Source organism: Pithys albifrons, chromosome 6, assembly GCF_047495875.1.
Source record: "Pithys albifrons albifrons isolate INPA30051 chromosome 6, PitAlb_v1, whole genome shotgun sequence".
Classification (NCBI taxonomy): domain Eukaryota; kingdom Metazoa; phylum Chordata; class Aves; order Passeriformes; family Thamnophilidae; genus Pithys; species Pithys albifrons.
This window is the reverse complement of record NC_092463.1, coordinates 50,800,146-50,821,568: the sequence shown is the minus strand read 5'-3', so window position 1 is coordinate 50,821,568 and position 21,423 is coordinate 50,800,146. Positions and strand designations below refer to the sequence as shown.

Genomic DNA, 21,423 nt, shown 5'->3' with positions numbered 1-21,423 from the left:
AGACAGGATGTTGTGCAGGATAGTGTCAAGTGCTTTACACAAGTCCAGGTAGATCACAACAGTTGCTCTTCCTTCATCCACCAACACTAACCCCACCATAAAAGGCTACCAAATTTGTCACGCACAATTTGCCCTGGTGAAGCCATGTTGGCTGACACCAATCACCTTCTTGTTTTCCACATGTCCTAGCATAGTTTCTAGAAGGACTTGCTCCATGATCTTGCCAGGCACAGAGGTGAGACTGACCAGTCTGTAGTTCCCCAGGTCTTCCTTGTTTCCCTTTTCAAAAGATAGGGGTTATGTTTCCATTTTTCCCATCAGTGGAACTTCACTGGACTGCCATGAATTCTCAAGTACTATGAACAGTGGTTTATCCAATTCCTCTGCCAGGTCCTTCAGGACCCACAGATCTGTTGCATCCAGTCCCATGGAATCACACACCTTCAGGTCCCTTAAATGGTCTCAAACCTGGTCTTCTCTTACAGCAGGCAATGCTTCATTCTCCTATCCCTGCCTTACCCTTCTGCAACTTGGCTGTGTGGCTGGAGCACTTTTGGTTGGTTTTAACTCTTCAGCCTTTTTGAGAACAAGGCTGTTCTTTAGAAGCTTCACAGGTTTTATTTAATCCCTTGACTAAAGAAAATGCCCTGGATGACTATACTCTTTCAGTGTGGCACCTGAATAGATCATTAATCCAATACTAAGCCAACAAGGCTGCACTAACAACAAAGTCCACCTTCTGCCACCTGTTCTCCCATCTCTGCTTTCCTTCTTCATTTATCCTACAACTCAAACTGTAGATTTATCAAGCAGCATAATAGATCAAGAGTAAGCATATTGGGCAGAAGTCCTGGATCAGCCAGGAACCACATATCACAATCACACCCCAACTTTTTGTTCCTACCTGCACAGTACTGGGAATTTCCACCCTTCTCAGCTGCAATAAAAGCCAGGAGAACTGTTTATATGGTTGTGCAAGCCTCTCCCACGAATCAGAGGGATCACCAGTTGTGATTTGTAGGGCACTGGGTTTGGGAGTTTCAGGCAAAAGAAGTGCTGCAACAGGGCAGTCCCACCTCATCTGTCAGGCTGCACTGCAGGTCCAACTGTCTCCTGCACACACTGATATCAGAGAACTCGGCATCTTTACCTAAGAGTAATTCTGATTCCACCAAGGAAAAATCAGTTTCTGAATGCAAAGTCCTTTTAAAAGATTTGAAATAATTGAATCATATTAATTCCTGAGCTTAGAGGAACAGCAACAAGGGCTTGTGCTGCAGCATTTGAAAGGGTTCTATTAGAAAATTGTTCTCATTATTTGAATGCACAAAAAAAAAAAGGGGGGGGGGAAGGTGGTGTGATGACAATTTTCTTCTTTACCTGAGATGCTCCATTTAGGCAAGGCACTGAAACAGGGATGTTACACAACAGCTCCAAGCATTGTTCAGATGTTGCACACAACTCCTGCCCATCAGGAACCACTGCATGCCTTCCAAGTTGTCCATAGTCCGCTCTGCCCCAGGTAAATACCTTGCCAGTTTCTAAACAAAAAACACAATTCAAGATTACTTATTCACTAAGTTTCTGGAACATGTTGATACCAATTCAAAACTGAAATTTCTTAATGCATTTTATCTACAGCTTCAAAAGCCTAGTGAAAAGTTACTTCTGGGAGGAGAATTAAAAAAAAAAACAAAACAAAACATTAAAAACTAGCTCAAGCTATTATGATATACTTCTATCTAGCTACTCATAATTCATTAACTTGTTTTCTAGCAGAATAGCATCTGTATTGTGGCCTGGGCTACAAATAAAACCATGTCAGTAAAGCTACATAACCTGAATAATCTGAATACAATCTATTCAATTTGGTTTTACAAAGGACATATTTTAGGGTCACAGAAGCACACACAAACCAGTTTATTCTGACATGTAAAAGATTATGGAAAAGATATTTCTTTCCTGTTCCCAGTCTTTGCCATTGTATTTAACACAGTTGCTACTTTCCCAATAGAAGTTACCTTCTGTCACTACTGTTGTTGAGTAACAGCCCTCAGGACAGCAGCTGGTGAGTCAGGAATACCACCACACCTGTCATTAAGCATTGGAAATGCACCGGCTTGTTTTCACAGGAATCACACGCTGGCCAAGGAAACATAACTTCAAATGAAATCAACAGTACATGGCTCACCTTTCTCTCCATGTATTATATCAGGTTCACTACTGCAGGAGTGACATCAAAATGCCATTCTCTAGTATGGATAACATCTATAAAGCAATGCTTTTTACCTCTGGTTCCCAGAATGGAAAAAAAATCATACTAAGTGACAGCTTTATTTTCTTATTGAAGTAACTAGATCTCAGCAGGTAAGTCATGAAAAGCTGCCCCTTCTGGGCTTCCAATTAAAAAAGTTATATACACACAGCATAAATTAAAGTTATCAACTCGGTTTTAACCAGAAGCAGCAATCCACATTCCAGCCCAGGAAGGAACCTGCAATGACCTTGAGTTACATACACACTTCAGCAAAGCCTCAAACTGCTCTCCAGAGTTAAATTCAAGTCATCAAGTTTATAAGCCAAACGACATGGGTTTGGGCAAAATACACCCACTCAAGCAAGTCTGCTTAAACACAGACACTTCTCCCTGTCAGCCAGTACATACTTACTCCACAGCGGGGACTGGTCACACCACCCAAAGACAAAACTGAGGTGTTTCTAAACAGATGCCATAACACAGATCTTCAGAAATCTGAACACCTCCCTTTTCCTTTGGGTGCTGTTAAACTGTGTTGAAAGGGACACAGGTGGGCACTGCTCATTTGTGGAGTTTAAGGTGATAATGTATTTTGTAAATAAACTAGAAACCTCAGTTCATATACATGAGAAGTATATGCATTTTCCTAACAAATCTGATTGCAGTGGTATCTTCTACTTCAATTATTGCAAGTTTTTCAGATGCATTCTCTCATTTCACTGTTAATGCTTCTGAAATAATTAAGTGATAAATTTAGTTGTCCTTTCCTCTCAAGGGCAGAAAAAATTTCTTCCTTTGCAGCTTCCTAGCAATTCAGGGAAAAGCTGAAAATAGTCATATAGTACTTTCAATAAAAGTGAGGTCTCAGAGTAGCTACATTTTGTTAGGTTAAAGGATTAAATTAGGTTTCATTAAGAAAACTGCTAGCATGCCTTACAGAGACTAGGAATACAGTTTGAGGTTTAAAAAACATGCTTCTTCTGAAGGCAGTATATTTACAATTTATATAGATCTCTGCTGAAAACATCTGTGGCTGCAAAAATGTTGCAAATTCCTACATCAGCACGTACATAGCAAATTTAAAGGCAGACTAAGCTTCAGGCTTTTACATCAGAGCAGGTTACTGCACCTATCAGAACCCTATTAGTGGACTGGGAAAGGATAGGCAGACTGCTCTATTTTATATCAACTACACGAACGGAAACTGAATTTCAAGAAATCTAAAGCCAGAAAGAATTTTTGTAATATCTAATTAGATTATTAATATACTACAGGCTCTCAAGCCCTACCTAGACATTGCTGTACTGACCCCAAGCACCACAGTTGAATTAAAGCATTTCAGCTCTCAGAAGCCAAAAGTATCAAGTGCCATAGGCAAAAACATCAGCAACAGGCTTCTGGAAAGGCCAGCAATGTATGGATAATCAATACAGACCCAGCTCCTCACACACAGTCTCTAACACCATCCTTTACAGAGGCAGTAAAGATTTCTCTCCACTCTACCTTTTGGGGGAAAAAATTCTTTCCCCAGACAAATCTGGTTCTCTAACTGGACCCAGACACAAACAAAAAACACCAGCCACTCACATAAAAGAAATCATCTTTTGCATCACCACATCAGGCCTCCAGTGGAACTGAAGTCTGCAAGCATACATGAAGGGCTAAAACAGCAGTAATGCTTAGCCACAACAAAACACCTTCCATCCACAAATTTTCTTTCCTTCTACTGGACAAGCAAGTGAAGAACTACTTACACATGCAAAACCAAACAGGACCTTCAGAAGAATGTAAACTGTTTCTGATTACAAACACAAATCATTGCAATTAATTTTTTTCCTTTTTGCAGCTATAGGAAAAATGAGTTTCAGGTGGTTGTTAGTAGGCAAAAATGGAGAACATCCATTAAAAAAATTTAAACCCAGATAAATTAATTTTTGCTTTCAGGAAGAATTTCTTGATTGCCTGGAGATTAGGTAAGGAACCAGTTTCTTTTCAGTGCTCACCAATTCAGTTTTCACTTCTTACTGAGAGATATTCCTTCCCCAGACTTATTGCTGTTTGGCAAGCACTTCCCCTCCCATGCATAGTCTCCTGCTAATAGTCTATTGTTTGCATTTTTCAGCCAAAAACATCTGCTTAGGGATCTTTTACAAAAAAAACAGAAGGAAGTAAATAAATCTGTGAGAGAAAGTAACAGAAGCTGATTTCGATGTGCCTTCTTTCTGAAATTCTGATTATACGTTCAGCAAACAAACCAAAAAAAGAGTCTCAAGTGGAAATTTCAGGCTGAGGCAAACACCAATGCATGGAAAATTCCGCCAAAGGTTAAAGTCTTGTCAAAATCCTAAGCAAAAGAAAGCACTGAGCTATGACAGAAAGCATTAAGCAATTGTAATGAGAGGTATTGCTACTGTGCTGCTTATAATATAGATGGTATTTTAAAATGTTCTAAGAATATTTAAGAAAAAGACATTAGTCATACAGAGTAAGGAGGTTGCAGGATGAATTACTTAAGAATGAAAGGTGATATAACAAGGACTGTTGGCCTAGTATTAGACTAGAACAGATTTTAATTAGAAGCCAAGAAAACACACACAGTGATGAGTCAACTGGACTGAGTACACCAGCCATGGAACTAGCTGAGGCATCAGGAAAAAAAACAGGAAAAGGTATTTCATACCAGATCCTATACAGTAAGAGGGCACACAAAAGGCAGGCGTTATTTCTACAACATGTGTCAAAGAAAGAAGCATATAACATTAGAAAGCTTTTCCAGTTCTTCTAAGATACTAACAATGCTTCCTAAGACCTGGATCTTGTCATGTTCTGAGCACAGAGGCTCCAATTCCAAAAGGCACTTCAGCTCCTCTACTGTGAACATCCACATTATCCCAGATGATTTAATTGCAACTGTTCATTTCTTCAGCAGCAAATGCTACATGAAAGGCCAGAGCATTCTAAATACTATTGGGAATTAAGGAGTAATAGACATAATTCATGCATCCTGTGTCATTCCAGTGTACAACCTGAATGAACCATACAGTACAGCATTCAGAAAGCTAGAAAAGGACAAGGAGAGAAGATTTTTAAGGAACTTCCTGACATCTCCTTCAGTAAACAGTACATACAACAGTATTTTACGCTGTTTGAGATTCTATACAATCATACAGATCTAGTTTTCTCATGCACTTTGAGCTGTAAACACAGCATTTTGCATCAGTGTACACACAGCAGCAAATCATCCAAAACACACGCTCATGTCTCTCACAGAACACAGACAAAGGTACATTCGTATTCAACTGCTTGAAGCACTGCACTAGCAAACCACTATCAGAAAGGTCCTTCTGCATTTTGTTCACATCATCCTTCTGTCCAAAGCACAGACATTTTAGAATGGTCTCAAAATTACAAGTTCACAGCCTTCAGAATATTGCAAATCCAGCAACATGGCATAAAGCACTTCTAGTTGCTTCCTGCCTGAAACTTTAACTCTTTCTGTGGAGTTTCATACTACTGCTGAGGCTGTAGAGCATGTCATTTTTCCATTTTAGCACTTTCTTACTCAATCTGCTCAGCCACATAAGTATTTGGAGAGAAGTAACAATCAAAATAAGTATTTTAGTTTTAAAAATAGGTTGGTTTCTCAGTAAAACATAGCAGACAAATAGGCACATTAAAATTTACTTATTTTCACTAGATTAAGATTTATCTTATTATCAAATTTCCTGTTTTAAGATAATATCATGATTGCACTAGTGTTATCTCCTTGAAGTCTCTATTTAGTATCCAGGAAAGCTTTGAACTATCCTTCATAAATACTACATGAAAGAGTTCATCTAGGCTATCTCAATTCACGGTTGCTTTAACGATTACTTTTCAAATGAACTCTGGATATTCACAGTGAATATTTAATTTCAGACTTCAAATATGAAATTCTATATAAAATCCCGAATACCTCCTTTCACATGAAAATTCACAAGGGCAGGCATTTGAAATTGACATTTAGAGGCTGCCTCTTGCATGGTCCCTGACCCACACAAAGTAACACTTCTCCCACATGTACAGATCTTTGCTGTCCTTCAGGAAAGTCACTAATGTCCTTCAGTCATTCTGAGAAACTTTCTCATCTACCTAGAAACAGCCTTTGAGCACTGCAACTTTACAGAAAAACATTCATCTACCCACCCTTAATTCCTTCTTGGCTGAAGACAGCTTTGGTTCAGTATCTGGAAACCAGCCATCACTAGCATACCTGCATTCTGACACCTGTATTTGTGCATGGTTTCAGTACAAAGCAGGATTATATGTTCTGACAAAGGTTTAAATGGCCCCTTAATGCTCTTACCCTGAACTTCAGTGTACCAGAGCTGTCCACATTTCTTCACACATCTTGTTTCTATGACCTCCTTCCAGACTTCTGCAACTTCACATAATAGGGCACATTCCTGACTTTTTTTTCCATATTCATTCATAACAGCTATTAAAAAATGTATCACTAAAACACAAATCTATGCACAGTATTGCGGTCATGCCTCGTCAGGGAAGTTCAAACAAGGCAGCAAAAGCATTTCAGGGATGACAGCAACAGAAAACTAGAGATATTTCAATTGCCACTTTCAGCCTTCTGCAGTCACAGGCTGCAATACACACCTGTTTCAGAATATCTCACAGAGCATCCACACAACATGCTGCAGTTCACAAGGGTTTCTAAGCACTCTGTAAATAAGTTTAAACCTTCCAAAAAAAGGCCACAAGTGTCACAGGAAGAGAACCGTAAGGGCATCACCTTTTGCAATAGCCATAGATTTATCAGTTAAAACTTCTTTACTCTTCAAGTGGGCCTAAAATTTCTGCCATTCTGAGCTACATCAGATGCCCCCAAATCTAGTGATGAATTTAACTACAGGCATGTGGGCAAGACAAATCAAGAAGGGAAAAAAGAAAATGGGGGTGTAAGGTGATGAAGTCCATGCAATGATGAAACAAAGGTGAGGAAGGGGGCTGGGGGCAAAGATAGAATTTAAAGCACCTATCAGACTTTGCATTCATCCTGCAAGATGAGAAAATTCCCTTCTTATTTCCTTCCACTCATGATTAGAGTCATGACTGCCTCACCAGCTGTGCCTCTGGCTCATTTCAAATTCAAACTACGATACATATCTCTACTTTTAGACTTTTAATAGCAATGCCTTAAAATGCAGATTGCTGGCTAAATTTAGTTACATGATTAAAAACAAATCTAACTCATCTCTAACCAGCAAACAGAACTGCTGCATTCAAGGTTCAATAGAGGACTTAACTCTTCATCTAAAAACAAAGTCCTAACACGAAGAAGAAAAAAAAAAGAAAAAATCAAAGCACAATTTGGTGATGCCTCCAAAAAAGCAGGATGCATAAAACATTAACCAGCAATGGAAACTATCTGCAAATGCATCATAGTATACCACAGAGTTTTTGTTCTGTACTTCTGCAACTAAATTCTGCACTATGCTACTACAGCAGTATGAGTCACACACTTGAACTGACATCCTATATTTATAGCTCCATGCCCTTCTGCACTGTTATATGCTTTCTTCCATATAGGCCTCTCTAACCTGGAATCTCCTTCCTTCTGCAGCTCAGCATCTCTCAGAAAACTGAATAGGTATTTCTTTCTAAGCACTTATTCAATTCTTTCTGGACACCATTTTGGAAAAGCAACACCCTTAATTATTAAAATATAAGGCATGTGCTTTTACGTGCTCACAATTACTTTCTTGTGTCTGATTTCCTACTCTCTTGTCTGTAAACAGACTGCTTAGAAGTTTATCCCCTTTGAGGCAAAGGTTCGGGTCTTGTTTCCTTGGACTTAACACTGTAAAGTGCTACAGAAAACCTTATTCAGAGATTACAAGTTGCAATATATACATGTTTTCTAAATCATTTTATGAAAAGCATTACCTATGCTTACTCCCAAGATTCAACACTGCAAACATTTGTGAATCTGCCTAATTTGGAGTATACAAGCAATCCTGCTACTCTCAACATCCCACTGCCATCTGAGCCAAGCCAAGAAGGAACAGGCATCTGTCTATAAGAGATAAACAAAGTGAAGGTAATTAAGTTCCCAGTGCTAATATTTACCTTGTCAAAAGCCTCCAGGGCATGCTGTGGAAAGGCAGACACAGAAATAGCAAAAGAAATGCTCTGGAATGGCAGTCTGAAGAACTGGGCTTTTTCCACTGTCATCCACAAGATGTATTCCAAAGAACAAATAATCAGAGACCATTTGCACTAGAGATTTCACTAGATAACAAGCCTCAGACACTCATAATTCTCAAGAGTCACAATGCCGACAAAGAAATAGAAAGCATTATAACAATAAAGTGTTAGGTGGCCATTCCTGGGATTTGCTAAGTGTCTTTAACTTTCGCAAGTCGCTCCAGAAGCAGTCGAGCTCTACACCCAATGGAGTTCAACCTTAACTATGTGCTGTTTTTAAGAAATAAAGAACAAAGAACAGAACAGTATCACAAACCCAACAATGGCACCTCCAGAGCCTCCCAGGAGATAATCCCCCTTTTTCAGAGTCAGAACCATTAGAACACCAAACACAATTGACTAAGACAGAGTGGGCTGTTCGCCTCAAATAATGAGCAGTGTTCTCACTGACAGGAGGAACAAAACAGTCTCAAAGAGGATGGGAAGAAAAATTCATGCCCTTTGAAGTCAAGAGATGAATAATGAGCAATAAGGTGACATATTCCCTCTGGAATATCACCCCCATTTCTCCCTCTACCCCCAAGAAAGTTTAAGGGTGGAGGAAGCACGGGGAATAAAAACAACACAAAATTCCATGTTTAACTGTGTATGGGCAAGATGCTTAACATCAAGAAAACTGCAGGGACAGAGTGGTCAACGGTGTAAATACTTGCATAATTGTGGAAGTATCCAAATACCATTTATGCCCTGAAAAAAATTTCATCATATACAACAGCATGCTATCCACCCAGAAGAGTTCCCTTTTTGTTCCAGCTCAGACCTCTAACTCGTTAGAATTCACATATGAAGAGACTGACTGTGAGATGTTTTCAGCATTTCAGAGTTACAGGCACAAAGCATGAGGCAAGTCTAAAAATCTAGAAGCATCTTAGAAATGTTATTAAATAATGCAATAAAAGTCCACCCTGTAAAAAAAAATCTGAAATTCCCTACCAAAAGGGAATTATACCAGTCAGATTTACTTCTCATGTCTACCCAATGAAGCAGTAACTGTCCATAACAACCTCTGTATAGCTGTATCATCTGTATGTGCTTGCAGTGCCAGTACATTTATGTTTAAGGATTACTTATGTATGTATATGAAGAGGTCTGTAAGTATTGATGTTGCCTGTTAATTAATAAGAGGGGGTTAGGTCTGAAAGTGAGAGGGGGAAGAACCAAGAGAACTTTTCTCCTTAAGAGTAAGGAGGAAACACCAATGAAGCTCCTGCTTTTTCCAAGACCTTCTTTTCCCTGACATTAAAATGGATATCAATCAAAAGAAGCAGTATCCTCCTATTCATGTTTCACAGAATACAAGACAGGACAGCTTCTAAAGAAACCATGAATTTTCTCTAGCTCTAAAACCTGGTCAGGTTTTGATGAACTTTGCTTCAGCACGGCTCTGGTGAATTACAGGAATTTTAAATAACTACCCTAGATTTTTAAATTGGACACATCAACACTTCATTACATTTCAACTATCAGCATCTGCCTGTGTGCATGCCCATGGTGTTTTGGGTTTGTTTTGTGTTGTTTGCTCTATTTATCTCTAGCAAGGTGAGCAAGCAAGAGGAGACAAACACAAAAGGATTTAACAGCCTCCTCTCTACTGCGTGACTTGTCAGGATGATTCTTCAACCCAGATGCACTTCTAGTAATCCACACTGCCACCCTTATACTGTGCCCATAGCCTGACCTTCACTTCGGATGTTTTCTTGTCTATTTTCTCTTAAATTAACTGTTTTGGCTCTATGTGCCTGTGACCCTAGCAGGCACAAGCCTAAAAGAAAGCATTTGTGTACAGGCAAACTCTTACCAATCAATCATCAGCCATTAAAACACCCAGAACTCAAGACAAGAAATGCCAAAATGATTTTTGGTTTGCTTTCTATTTTGGGGTGGAAAGGACAAGTAGGAAGACACACATACTCCTAAGGGTGTTTCTGTATTTATATTTTGATCAGCTTTATAAATGCAATTTTTTAGAAATTCTAGAAAAAAAGATTTCCAACATTTATGATAAAAATATCTTAGTCAAACTGACACAAAACACTGTCCCTGAATAGATCTTTGACTTCACAATGTTGTTTAGAATTTTTCTTCTACTTAAATGATACCAAGTACAAGGGAGAATGAGTCATCTCAGGAAATCCCACTCCTCCTAGGGTTTCTCTTCTGCATGAATCAGATAGTATTACCTTCTTATCATCCAGGTCTTTGTCCCCAAAAATTAAACTATTGTGATTATTTTTATTCTTATTACATACTGTGGGCCTCACAATACCAGACAGAGAAGAAAGCAGAACTGAACCCCATAAGCAATTAAATCCAGCAGAACACCCCAAAAACCTATGGTGCACCCTAAACAACACAGAGAACAATTCCCCTTCACCTGCAGAGCTCAATCTCAGCTCTGTGGGATCCACACAAGATACATGTAGCTACACTGAAAGACAGTGAATCCTAAATAGGAACTAGAAAAACAGAGAGACTGCAGCCTGAGTTTCAACTACCATATGACAAACTGGGCTTGAAATAGCTTCTTCTCTTCCTATATAAGACTTTAAAAAACAACACAGGTGTGCAAAAAAGCTTGCAAACTCCCCTTCAAATTTTCCTTGGGGCACAAACGATCTTTTTGTTCATCAGGGTGATTGAGATTGAGCCTCACTTACCAACAGGAGCTGGCTGCACAGCCACTGAAGGCCAGCTCTGGATCACGCCCCTCTGAGCAGACAGATCCAGTGTCTGACAGCTGTTCCCATTCCCTGGACTTCAAGGTTGTTGGTTTGGCCCTCTTTGGGCTTTTGGTTGCAAGTCTCTCAAGGTAGCTGGTTATCCTGGGTGTTAGTGCCCTCACAGTCTGCACTTCCATGCATATAGTTAACAAAGAAAATTAGTATCCAAAATATATTGATGAAGTAAAAACAGATCTGGAGATCAACACCAACATAATCCAAAGTTAAACAAAATCAGTATACACTCCTACTATACAGAGGAAAAAATATTTATAAGTCAAGTGATATTTTTGCATGGACTATAATATTAACAATCATCCATCTTTAGGGAAATCAAGTCACAGAGCAGCATAGGGGAAAAAAAAGAAAGAAAACTGATTTTGCTTAAGAAACACAAGAAATGTTAAAGGATATCAGTTGCTAACCACACTTGTATACGTACTATGATAAAACAGAGATGTCATGGTCAGTCCTGGCATTTTCAGAGCACTCAAAAATCCTGTCAAAATCAGTTGAATGCTTACAAATAGAAACAAAAAACCTCCATGTACCAGAAAATACCCTATTGCACATACTTTCTAAGACAGGGATACAACTTCATGTTACAATTATCACAGAGCCATTTGTAGCACTAAAACAACATACACTTTATGTAACAAATACATGTGGCCAACTGAAATTTTTCAGCACAGACTTGTGTTAGATCATTCTATGGCTCCTCACAACTGGAATAACTTAAAGAACAAAAGCTGCCAGTCTAGCTACCAAATAAAAGAAGTGGATACACTGTCCTGGCAGATCTCATTATACTTCTCAAGTATGAGAGAAGGGGAAAAGAGCTGTTCTACAATACTACTACAGATCTGGTAATCAAAATTCCTGTATCCTATAGCATCTTACCTCAAATCATTATTTGAAAAGTGCTTCAAGGTAACCACGAAAAGAACAAGCCAGATAGACTTTGCATCTTTCCCCCATTTATTTTTAGTTCCTTAACACAAAAGTCCCCAAAAGTACTGTTTTTCAGACGCATTCAACTGCCACTAAGTTCTTAAAAAGCACATTACCTATGTTCAAATAGTGAGATTCATTAGTGAGCCTTAAGCCTGAATAATTAATTACTGAAACATGAAATGTCATTTAAAGATTATGAAAACAAGTATTTAATGGCCTTAAAATGTTACTGGGGTTAAGTAAGATCAATGCATGTACATGCATAGATTGTGCATACAGAAAGCTTCTTTCAGAAGTTAAGCTTAGCAATGCTTAGCTTAGTAAATGTTTAGCTTTAAACGAAGTCATCTGAAAATGCAGTAGACACTTCTCTTGTATACATGTCCAGAGACCCACAAAACTAAGAGGGCACAGTAAATACATGTTGAGTTTGGCAATCGGTTGCCATACAGATTAGTTCCATTATCGTGTAATGATTGCTTTCAGCTTCCAAATTCTTATTCTACACAAAGTGAGTTCAAAGCACTTCTACTTTCTCCCTCACTGTGGACTCAAACTGTTTGTCTGAGACCATGTTGTACCTACTTTGCACAACTGCAGAATTTCTGAAGTGCACATTCACAGCAGAACGAGATTGCAGATATTGTCCATACATCGTAACCAGGAAAATACTTTGTTTTTCAATTGGAATGGGAGAGAACAGGCAACCTGTATTGACTGTAGTAGTGTCAGACAAATAATTACCTTTTTATGATCAGGTAAACTGGTCTTCTTTAAGGCAGTTAAATGCCTCCCTGACATCTGATCCCGTCAGATCTCAGAAGCTAAGCAGGGTCAGCCCTGGATTAGTACTTAGATGGGAGACCTCCTGGGAAATGCCGGGTGCTGTAGGTTCTAGTCCTGAGGACTTCACTGTCACTGTCCAAGCTCGCTCGGTCGTGGCAGATGAACCTCAGTACTTAAATGGTGGGGCCAGTTCTGCGCACGCTGAGCCTCACCTAAAATCCACTGCGCAGGCTGGAAGGGCACACCCACATGGGGACAGCCCTTCCCAAATCTTCGTTCGCGAAGCCGAGCCACACACACACACACACAAACTGGTCTTCAAATATCTAGGGATTAGGGGTTTCCCTTTTAGATCTTCTACTCTTTCATAAATTCAACTTAATCTACACTTCTCAGCTTGTTCTTCTTGGTATCCTTCACAGCTTAATACTGATCCTCTATTGCCACTGAGGTGCCATTAGAACTTTCTTACCCAGAACCTTCCAATCTTCCACATACTTAAGTATCTGATCTTGTTTATTATGTTTGCTAAATATATGGCTAGCCAGAAACTGCAACAGCCCAACCACAGAAACCAAAGAAAACAAACAAAAAGGAGTATAAAAAAAATTAGACAAAGTAATGAATATCTTATATCACATATTAATGACCTGAACAAAACCTATACCACATCCACATTTAATAGGTTCATTTTTCCTGAAAGCTTTTTAAAGATCAAAGTTCTGTCAAGTTAGGACAGCCACTCACGTTACTTAGGTCCACAACAATCATTATTTCCAACAGCAAAAGAGAGGATATGACATCAAAGAAAAAAAGAAAAATAGAAAAGAAACACAACAGAAGAAAAAAAAAGGAGACAAATTCAATGTAAAATCCAACATAATACAGTCCCTCTTTCCACATATGTGGTCTAAAGCACCAGAATATCATGCAGAACATCATGCTGACTTGAGTAATTTTCCAAACTCCTCCAATTAGGAAGTACTTAGTAAAAGACATCAGGACAAGACTAAGCAAGCATTAATCACAGAATCATTAAGGTTGGAAAAAACTTCTAAGATCATCAAGTCCAGCTGTCAACCCAACACCATCACCATGCTGACCACTAACCTATGTCCTCACGTGCCATATGCACATTTTTTCAACATTTCCAAGGATGGTGACTGCACCACTACGCCGGGCAGTCCATCCCAAGGACAGAACAAACCTTCCCATGAAGTCATAGCCAGAAGAAGCTGGGCAGACTAGTCTTATGCTCTGTATCTTCCCCTTCTCCTGTGGGAGAGGCATTCTCTAGGCTGCTCCACACATAAGAGGAGCAGAAAAGATCTGAAAAAATTTTGATCGCTGTTTTACTCCTGTTTCACAGTTCTTGCTAAAAACACTCACAAGCTAAATTTAAGAAAAATCTATTTAAATCCTACTCTTCCCAGACCAACTGAACCTCCATTTGCCAATATACCAACCACATAGCTGACAAGGGAAATTTCAAATAAATAACTAGGTAAGTTTCTTTCTCCCTAATGCCAATCACTGATGTTTCTATTTTACACTGAGTACCTCCAATCAAAATTATTGACAGTTTAGCATCTTCCTGACACCTCTCTCTTCAACACAAATGATGTATGACATGCACAGGTATTTACTGTCCAGCTGGAGAAGCAAAAGAGGGACGGTGACCAAAGAAACAACTCAATTACTCAAAAGATGTTGCTACCAAGCCTCTCTGACAAATCTTTGCATATGAACAACCCAAACACTTGATACTAACCTTGCAGAATGTACCTTCAGTTCAAATTGAACCCAAACTCCTGCTCAGGAATGAAACCACTGAATTAATTTCTTCAAGACTTTTACCAAAGTCATGTAAAACTAACTCCCAGCAGGAAGCAGCAGGAATAGGAGTGCAGAATCACAAAGCAACATACAGACACACACACACTCTTAACTTTGTAAGAGCCAAGGAATGATGTCAGCCCAAGAAGCCAGAAACACATCAGTATCTTCTAGATATTTACAGCTATCTAGAACACAATTTAAAAATAATTACTGTGAAAGTTGAAATACCAATGAGATGAATGTGTGATGGAAAAAGGAGACAAGCTTTAAGACAATACAGAAAACACAGCGATTTCCATACACATCTAGAATCTTTAATCTTGTTACTGGACACTACATTTCCCACAGTTCCCACCTTTCATTTCTGAATTTTTGTTCCCAGGCTTGTGCATCTTTGTCTCACCTTGCCATCCTCTACCCTTCATAATCAAATGCAAGATGTTCAAGACAGGCCCCTAAGTTTTAAAAGTTAGCCCCCAGGCAACTGGACAAAGGCTTTGCTTTCTTAAGCACTCATTTTGCAGGTTCTGCTTGGAAGGAGTTCAGGGTTCCTATCAATTTGCAGGTTCTGATGTACTTAATTTCTAGAACTTCACCTGCTTTCCCAAAATCAAGCATCCTAACATATGAAACACGGTTACCTCACATGGTTTTAAACTGTTTGGCTACAATGTTGAAAAAGAAACAAGCATTAAAATATATATACACACAAATTTGTATTTGCTGCCATAGGGAGCTGCTGAACAAATCAAGGCAGAGTATGTCTGCTTTCCAGAAGAAGGCTTCATCAGAGCCTGGATTCAAGAGCAAAACGGAAAGGACCTCTAGTGGGCTGAGGCTGCACTGCTCGGGTGCCAGAGATACGTCCTTCCCCTTCACCTCCCTGCAGCCACACAGCTTGCCAGCAAAGCTCAATAGCTTTACCTTGTGACTGGTATCAGGGCAGACACGTAGAAGTGCAACTATAGCAGTAAGCCTCCTTTTCAGAACAGATAATTAAAAACATTCTCTCAGTCTGCTCCCAGTGTTTGGAGGGACACATTGTCATTTGCTTCAGAAAAAAATCAGGAGATGGATTCTACTTCATTGTGGAGGTCACTAACATATCAGACTGTTTCAAAGTGGTTTTATGTGGCCTAAATGACATGATGACGTCAAGGGATATTCAAAGACACACAAATTCAGATGCATATTTGGGATGAGGATTCAAAATATTACTCAAACTATGTCACAGCATTTTGTTCTTCTAAGACTTTTTAGCTGTAGGCAGTTTTGCACAGGCAGCAGAAATACCATTTTAACTCCATTTCTGAGGTAACTCCTTCTGAGTGAAAGAGCTTAGAATTCTTTATCTGAGCTTAAACGAAGCATAATTTCATTTGACACTATGTGAAATATAGATTAGTGAATGTATTCAGGAGAATATACTGATAATACAATAGGCCAGACTAAGGAAGGTTACTTATCAGGCATCCCAGTTAAAAAGAAAATAACTTGTTTTGAATGGAAGTTGATGATTCACCTCTAAGTCCTTAAAATACCTCTCTTGTTATATTTAGGTTTGCCTTCAAGTCAGATGGGTTCTATCATTTCCCAAAGTAGACTAATTTACATCTTCAGCGTTACAGGCCACAACTTGGCTCTCTTTTAAATGATCTCAGCAATAACCTCTCTTTCAGCAGTTACTCTCAAAGTGTTTGTATTAACTTGAGAAGGACCACAAGTTAAAGTTGACTTTGTGAAACAGAGCAATGCAAGACAGCTGCTTGTTATTATGCAGAAATAATAACACCTACACTGCAGTGGTGCTCCTTGTGCCATTAAGCAAAGTGCTGGAAAGGAAGCAAACCACTTTACAGAGCCCTTGTCTGAAGAGAGTAATACTTGTACTTGGAGTCCAAGGCCAGAAGAATGCACCTGGTCTGCCTTCATACGGAGCAGTAACAGTACTGCCCCATCACTACTGAAAAGCGTGACTGAGAATCACTTGATGCAAGCATTCACACAGAAAGTAATAACTAAACCAAAGATATTAACAAGTTCATATCTTATCATCAGAGACCTGATCAAAAGAGCAAACAGGGCCACTCAAACTCCATCCTTACGGACCAACCATCATCAACTAGGACCACTGCAATTAGCAGAGTAATACAACTTATTTTGAAAGAGTACCAGTGATGCCACAAAGTCTAATTGTACTTCTCTTCTTTGCAGGAACCACTAATCAAAGCAGGGAAAAAAGCAGTTGTCTGCCTTGAAGGATTCTGAGAGTTTCTTTACAGTAAGAGTATGTACAGTAATAGTCCCAAAAGATACCTCTGTGATAAAAAGAATGAAGAATTGGACCTGATGAGAATCAGGCAAGGGTTTAAAAAGGATTTAAAACACAACATTCTGTGAAAACTTTCCTTAGTATCTTTAAGTCAAGCAATTACTTTCTCAGGAATCAATGTCTTAAATCTGAACTGCTTTATGATAGAAACAACAGCAAAGAAAGAGTTGATCAAACTCTGATGAGAAATGACAGAAAACAGGACTCTCAAAACTGTTGCTGAATGACGTAGAACATAAGATATAAAAGAGATGTAGGTATTAAAGTGATTTCAGGTGCAATTAAAATCCCTTGTAAAGACAGAATGGGGAAGAAATTAAATGAAGTTGTGTGTTTTGCTTTATGTTACAGTACAAAATTTTGCCAACAGCGTGGAAGGAAAACAAAGCAAATCTTAAAACAGGCCAGTTAACATGAGGGAAAGCTTAATACAGAAGAGGAAAATATTTATGTTGTGCTCTTTCTTTTCTGATAACAAAGTTAGTAACTTGCCTGGCACGTTAAAACACTTTGAAAGTGTCAAACCACTGCAGCCATGAAACTGCCCACCATTCCTCCAGATGGTTGCTTTTAAACATCACTGACTCATTTCTTTTCACTGTTCCATTAATTCTGCAGTCAAGCACAGCTCACCTAGCAGATCAAGATCAAAGTGTCATTTTGAGATGGCAGAATTTGTGAATTTATGCATGAACAGTGTCCAGATTTCACCCACCCAGTTTCTGCCTGTGTCTTTTTAGTGAGAAGAGTTTTCAGTTACTGTAAAGACAGCTGCAATTACGAGTTTTTTATTATTACTACAATGACCAGAATTAACATTCTGGAAAAAAAATTCAAACAGAACTCTTGAATATTTGTAATGGCCTCTTAAAATTCAACTATCTTCTGTGGAAAACACAACACTAGGATTCAGATACAGCAACATAAATGTTAAACTATTAAATTTTGCATCATGGTGAGATTAATTAGAATAAAAAACTTACTCATTTGCTCATGCAGCAAAATGCGTATACAAGGCAATGGCTTTCCAAAGTATGTTCCTATCTTCCACAATGAACAGAGAAGCATCCCTGCCTTCCATTTTTCCCTGTCCAAAAATCCCTCTATTTTGCTTCTTTTACACTAACTGCAGAACTCTCCAGAGTAAAGTGAGCAGGAACTGCTTATTATCAGTAGTCTCTAAAGCAGAGTGTCTGCAGCCCTGGATATGTATAAGACAATAAGACAAGAGGGCAAGAAGGAAATTATACATAAATATATTTATTAATAAATTATGAATGGTTTGAATTAATAAAGTAATAATTTAAGTAGTGCTTATTTTATCTCATCCATTGCAAAATTTCTATTGTGCATGTTTTATAGTTTGCATAACACATTACAGCAATATATGGCTACAATTTACAAATAAATAAGTATAAATATACTAGGGGCTGCATGCTCAAAAAAACCTGTACTAATCAGTAACAGTTGGAAGTCACTGGTTTGACTTTAGCACCAGGAAACTGAAGTAGCATTTCCTCCTTTGCTAGAAGGAGGTAAAAATACTGGAGGAGGAACTGCATGCAGGAAGGAGTTTTCAACTGGGCTGCATTTTTCAGTTATTTAGCTGCAAATTTAATGCAGCAAATGATTTTTCAGAAACAGTTAACTGCTTAGCTCACACTGTATCTAGTAATAGAATAACCCTCGGATTCCCATGAGATTCAGATTGGCATCTAGAGGCTGCCAAAGGCCATTCAAAATCTTATTCCAGAGGATTTTAGGTTCAGATCCATTGCTCTTCAAAGATATTTAAAATTCTAAATACATAAAACACAGGTTCAGCAATAACTTATGCCACTGCATCACTTGGCTGGGTTTCCAATGCAGGTGTAAAAAGTCAGCCTATTTTTATTTAAATTCCTTTCAAACATTCAAAAATATCCCCACTAGCCACTCCATACAGGTTTTTTTTTGTTTTTTGTAAAAAAACTGAAATACTCCATGTCCATAATGGTCACAGGTAAGTATCAACTATGTGAAACAATGGAATTCATAGGACTGTGGGGAAGTTTTACTTGGTGGGTATTAAGAAACAGTGAAGCAAGTAAACCATTTTGACAAGACTCTCCTTAAAAATTAGGTTATCCTGAACAATACCTTTTTTCTACCATTTCTGTTTCAGTGAGAATGACAGTAAGCATTTTATTCAAGAACTACAAATTTTGAGATAAATTCCTTTACTCTACCTGAAAAGTTTCCAAGCAGCATGTAGCATTGATTACACTTTGAAATTTTCAGTATAGCATCTTCTAAAGATCAGAGTTCAGACATTTCTTTTAAATAGCTAAGAGAGCAGCCAGAGTAATGCACATCTTTTACATGACATTTCTCTCACATACTTTGATGTCAAACAATGAATACTAGGAAACTGAAAACAACCAATTTGTTTTTCTCCTCATGCATCACTTCCCTCCAAATTCTAGTGCAAAGACTTCACAGTATACAGCAATTAAAACAGAAATTTTTCTCACAGTGCAAGGGACATTACTGTGCAACCATTTCAGGATTTGCAGCACCAATTTAACAGAACACTTAACCCTTCCTGACCTTTGGTACACAAGAACTCCATTTAAATAAAACTACTCATGCTGAAGGCTAAGCAGTCCTTGAAACCAGTGCCCATAATCACAGAATCCAGAAAACATCAGTAACACATGTGGCCCCTTATGCAGTTTTCCTAACAAACAGGTTGTATCCTGACAGTTCAACAGGCTCTTCAGTCTTCAAGGTGACTCATTCTTGCTCTTCATTTACTCACCTGGCAGTTTATAGGAGGTAAAAGCAAAAATGCACACCTGCTAACCCTGCTAATACAGCTGTTTCTTTTGCTCTATGGAAGACCACCTGCTTGTTAGCCTGAACTATCACACCACACTGCAACAGGAGAAGCAAATAGCCTATCACATATGAACACCACAGAACAGTTGCAAGATGTCTGTCTTACCTTTCCATCTCATCTAACTTTCTCTCCTGCCTTTGCGTTTCACAACAGAGCAACCCTACAAATGATGAGCTTCATCAGATGAACCATCCCTTTACACATGAATATCACTGTTCATATAACCTTCCTCTTATCTCTTCTTAGGAAACAATCTAATCCTACACGTGTGGCAAGCTTTCACACTACCCTCACTGGAAAGGTTCCCCGGAAGGTACAGCTTCCACATTCAATCTTATTTCATCTTTGGGGAATGCTCTTCAAGTCTAATGATGCCTCTTTGTAACCTGTCTTTTCCAAACATTTTCTGAGTTTGACCACAAATACACACACAAGTCAGGTAATTTTAGTTTATTGATTTTCTTCTGAACACATTATTTTACTTGTCCTTAAAACCCTACTAAAAGATCAGCCACACAAAAAAGCCAGGCTCATTCTTCACACACACAAAGTTTAGTACAGTGCTGCAAATCCATGTAATGAGATCATGTCTTCTCACTTAGGATGGTAGAAACAGAGGGTTCCCGGCTATGCTTGTTCTTCAGATTCTCAGCTAACATTCAGAGAACCTGGGAACAGTATATATCTATGCCCCCACACCTTTCAGACAGACACTTGCTCAAGATTATGTTCCCCTCTCCCTAATTCCTGTTCCCCAAGAGCTTTGCTCATATATTCCTGCCAAATATAGTCACTTACCTCAGAAGCTGCAGCTAATATTTTCCTGTTTTTCTATTTTGTGAAGCAAGTTTTCCACCAAATTCTTTTCACTACAAAGGTGTTACAACTCACCCAGCAGAAGCATCTTTAGAAGCTTATATATATTCTGGCTTATCAGCAACCTGATGATGCAGAGTGGCTGCATCTCTCTAGTGTGTACAGGCGGATGCTGCAGTATTTATAGAGATGCTAGGCAGGCCCCAGCATCCATCCCATCTTCAGGACAGAAGCCAAAGGATGTCTGTCCTCATAATTTTTTATGAGAAAATTGCTGCTCCAGTGAAACTGCAAAACTCTACATCCAGCCATTACCAGCAAGAAAGAACAATGTTTGCCTGCAACAAAGACAATTGACTGTTTTGGTGCCATATGTTACTGCTTTTTAGATATCCTACCTGTTTGTGCCACCAAGTGGGTCCAGCCACTCCAAACTGCTCCAATCTTCTCATGTGAGAAAAACTGAATCTCAATCTTCTTGGCTTCAGCAAGAAAGATCTCTTTGCTCACTAACTGCCCATGTTTGTTGCTGCCCCAGACATACAAGTGTCCTTCATCTACAATAGAGAAGTAAAAT

General features: G+C 38.8%; 1 protein-coding gene across 7 annotated transcripts in view; it reads right to left on the bottom strand.

The window, feature by feature from the left end:
- Positions 1–21,423, bottom strand: part of SERGEF (secretion regulating guanine nucleotide exchange factor) — a 144,137-nt gene that overhangs the window by 112,847 nt on the left and 9,867 nt on the right. For all 7 annotated transcript variants that reach the window (XM_071558870.1, XM_071558872.1, XM_071558871.1 and 4 more), the window contains 2 exons: positions 21,245–21,403; positions 1,381–1,541 (listed from right to left, as the gene is read on the bottom strand). In XM_071558870.1, the coding sequence (XP_071414971.1) occupies positions 1,381–1,541; positions 21,245–21,403 (320 nt within the window). The remainder of the gene's footprint in view (positions 1–1,380; positions 1,542–21,244; positions 21,404–21,423) is intronic.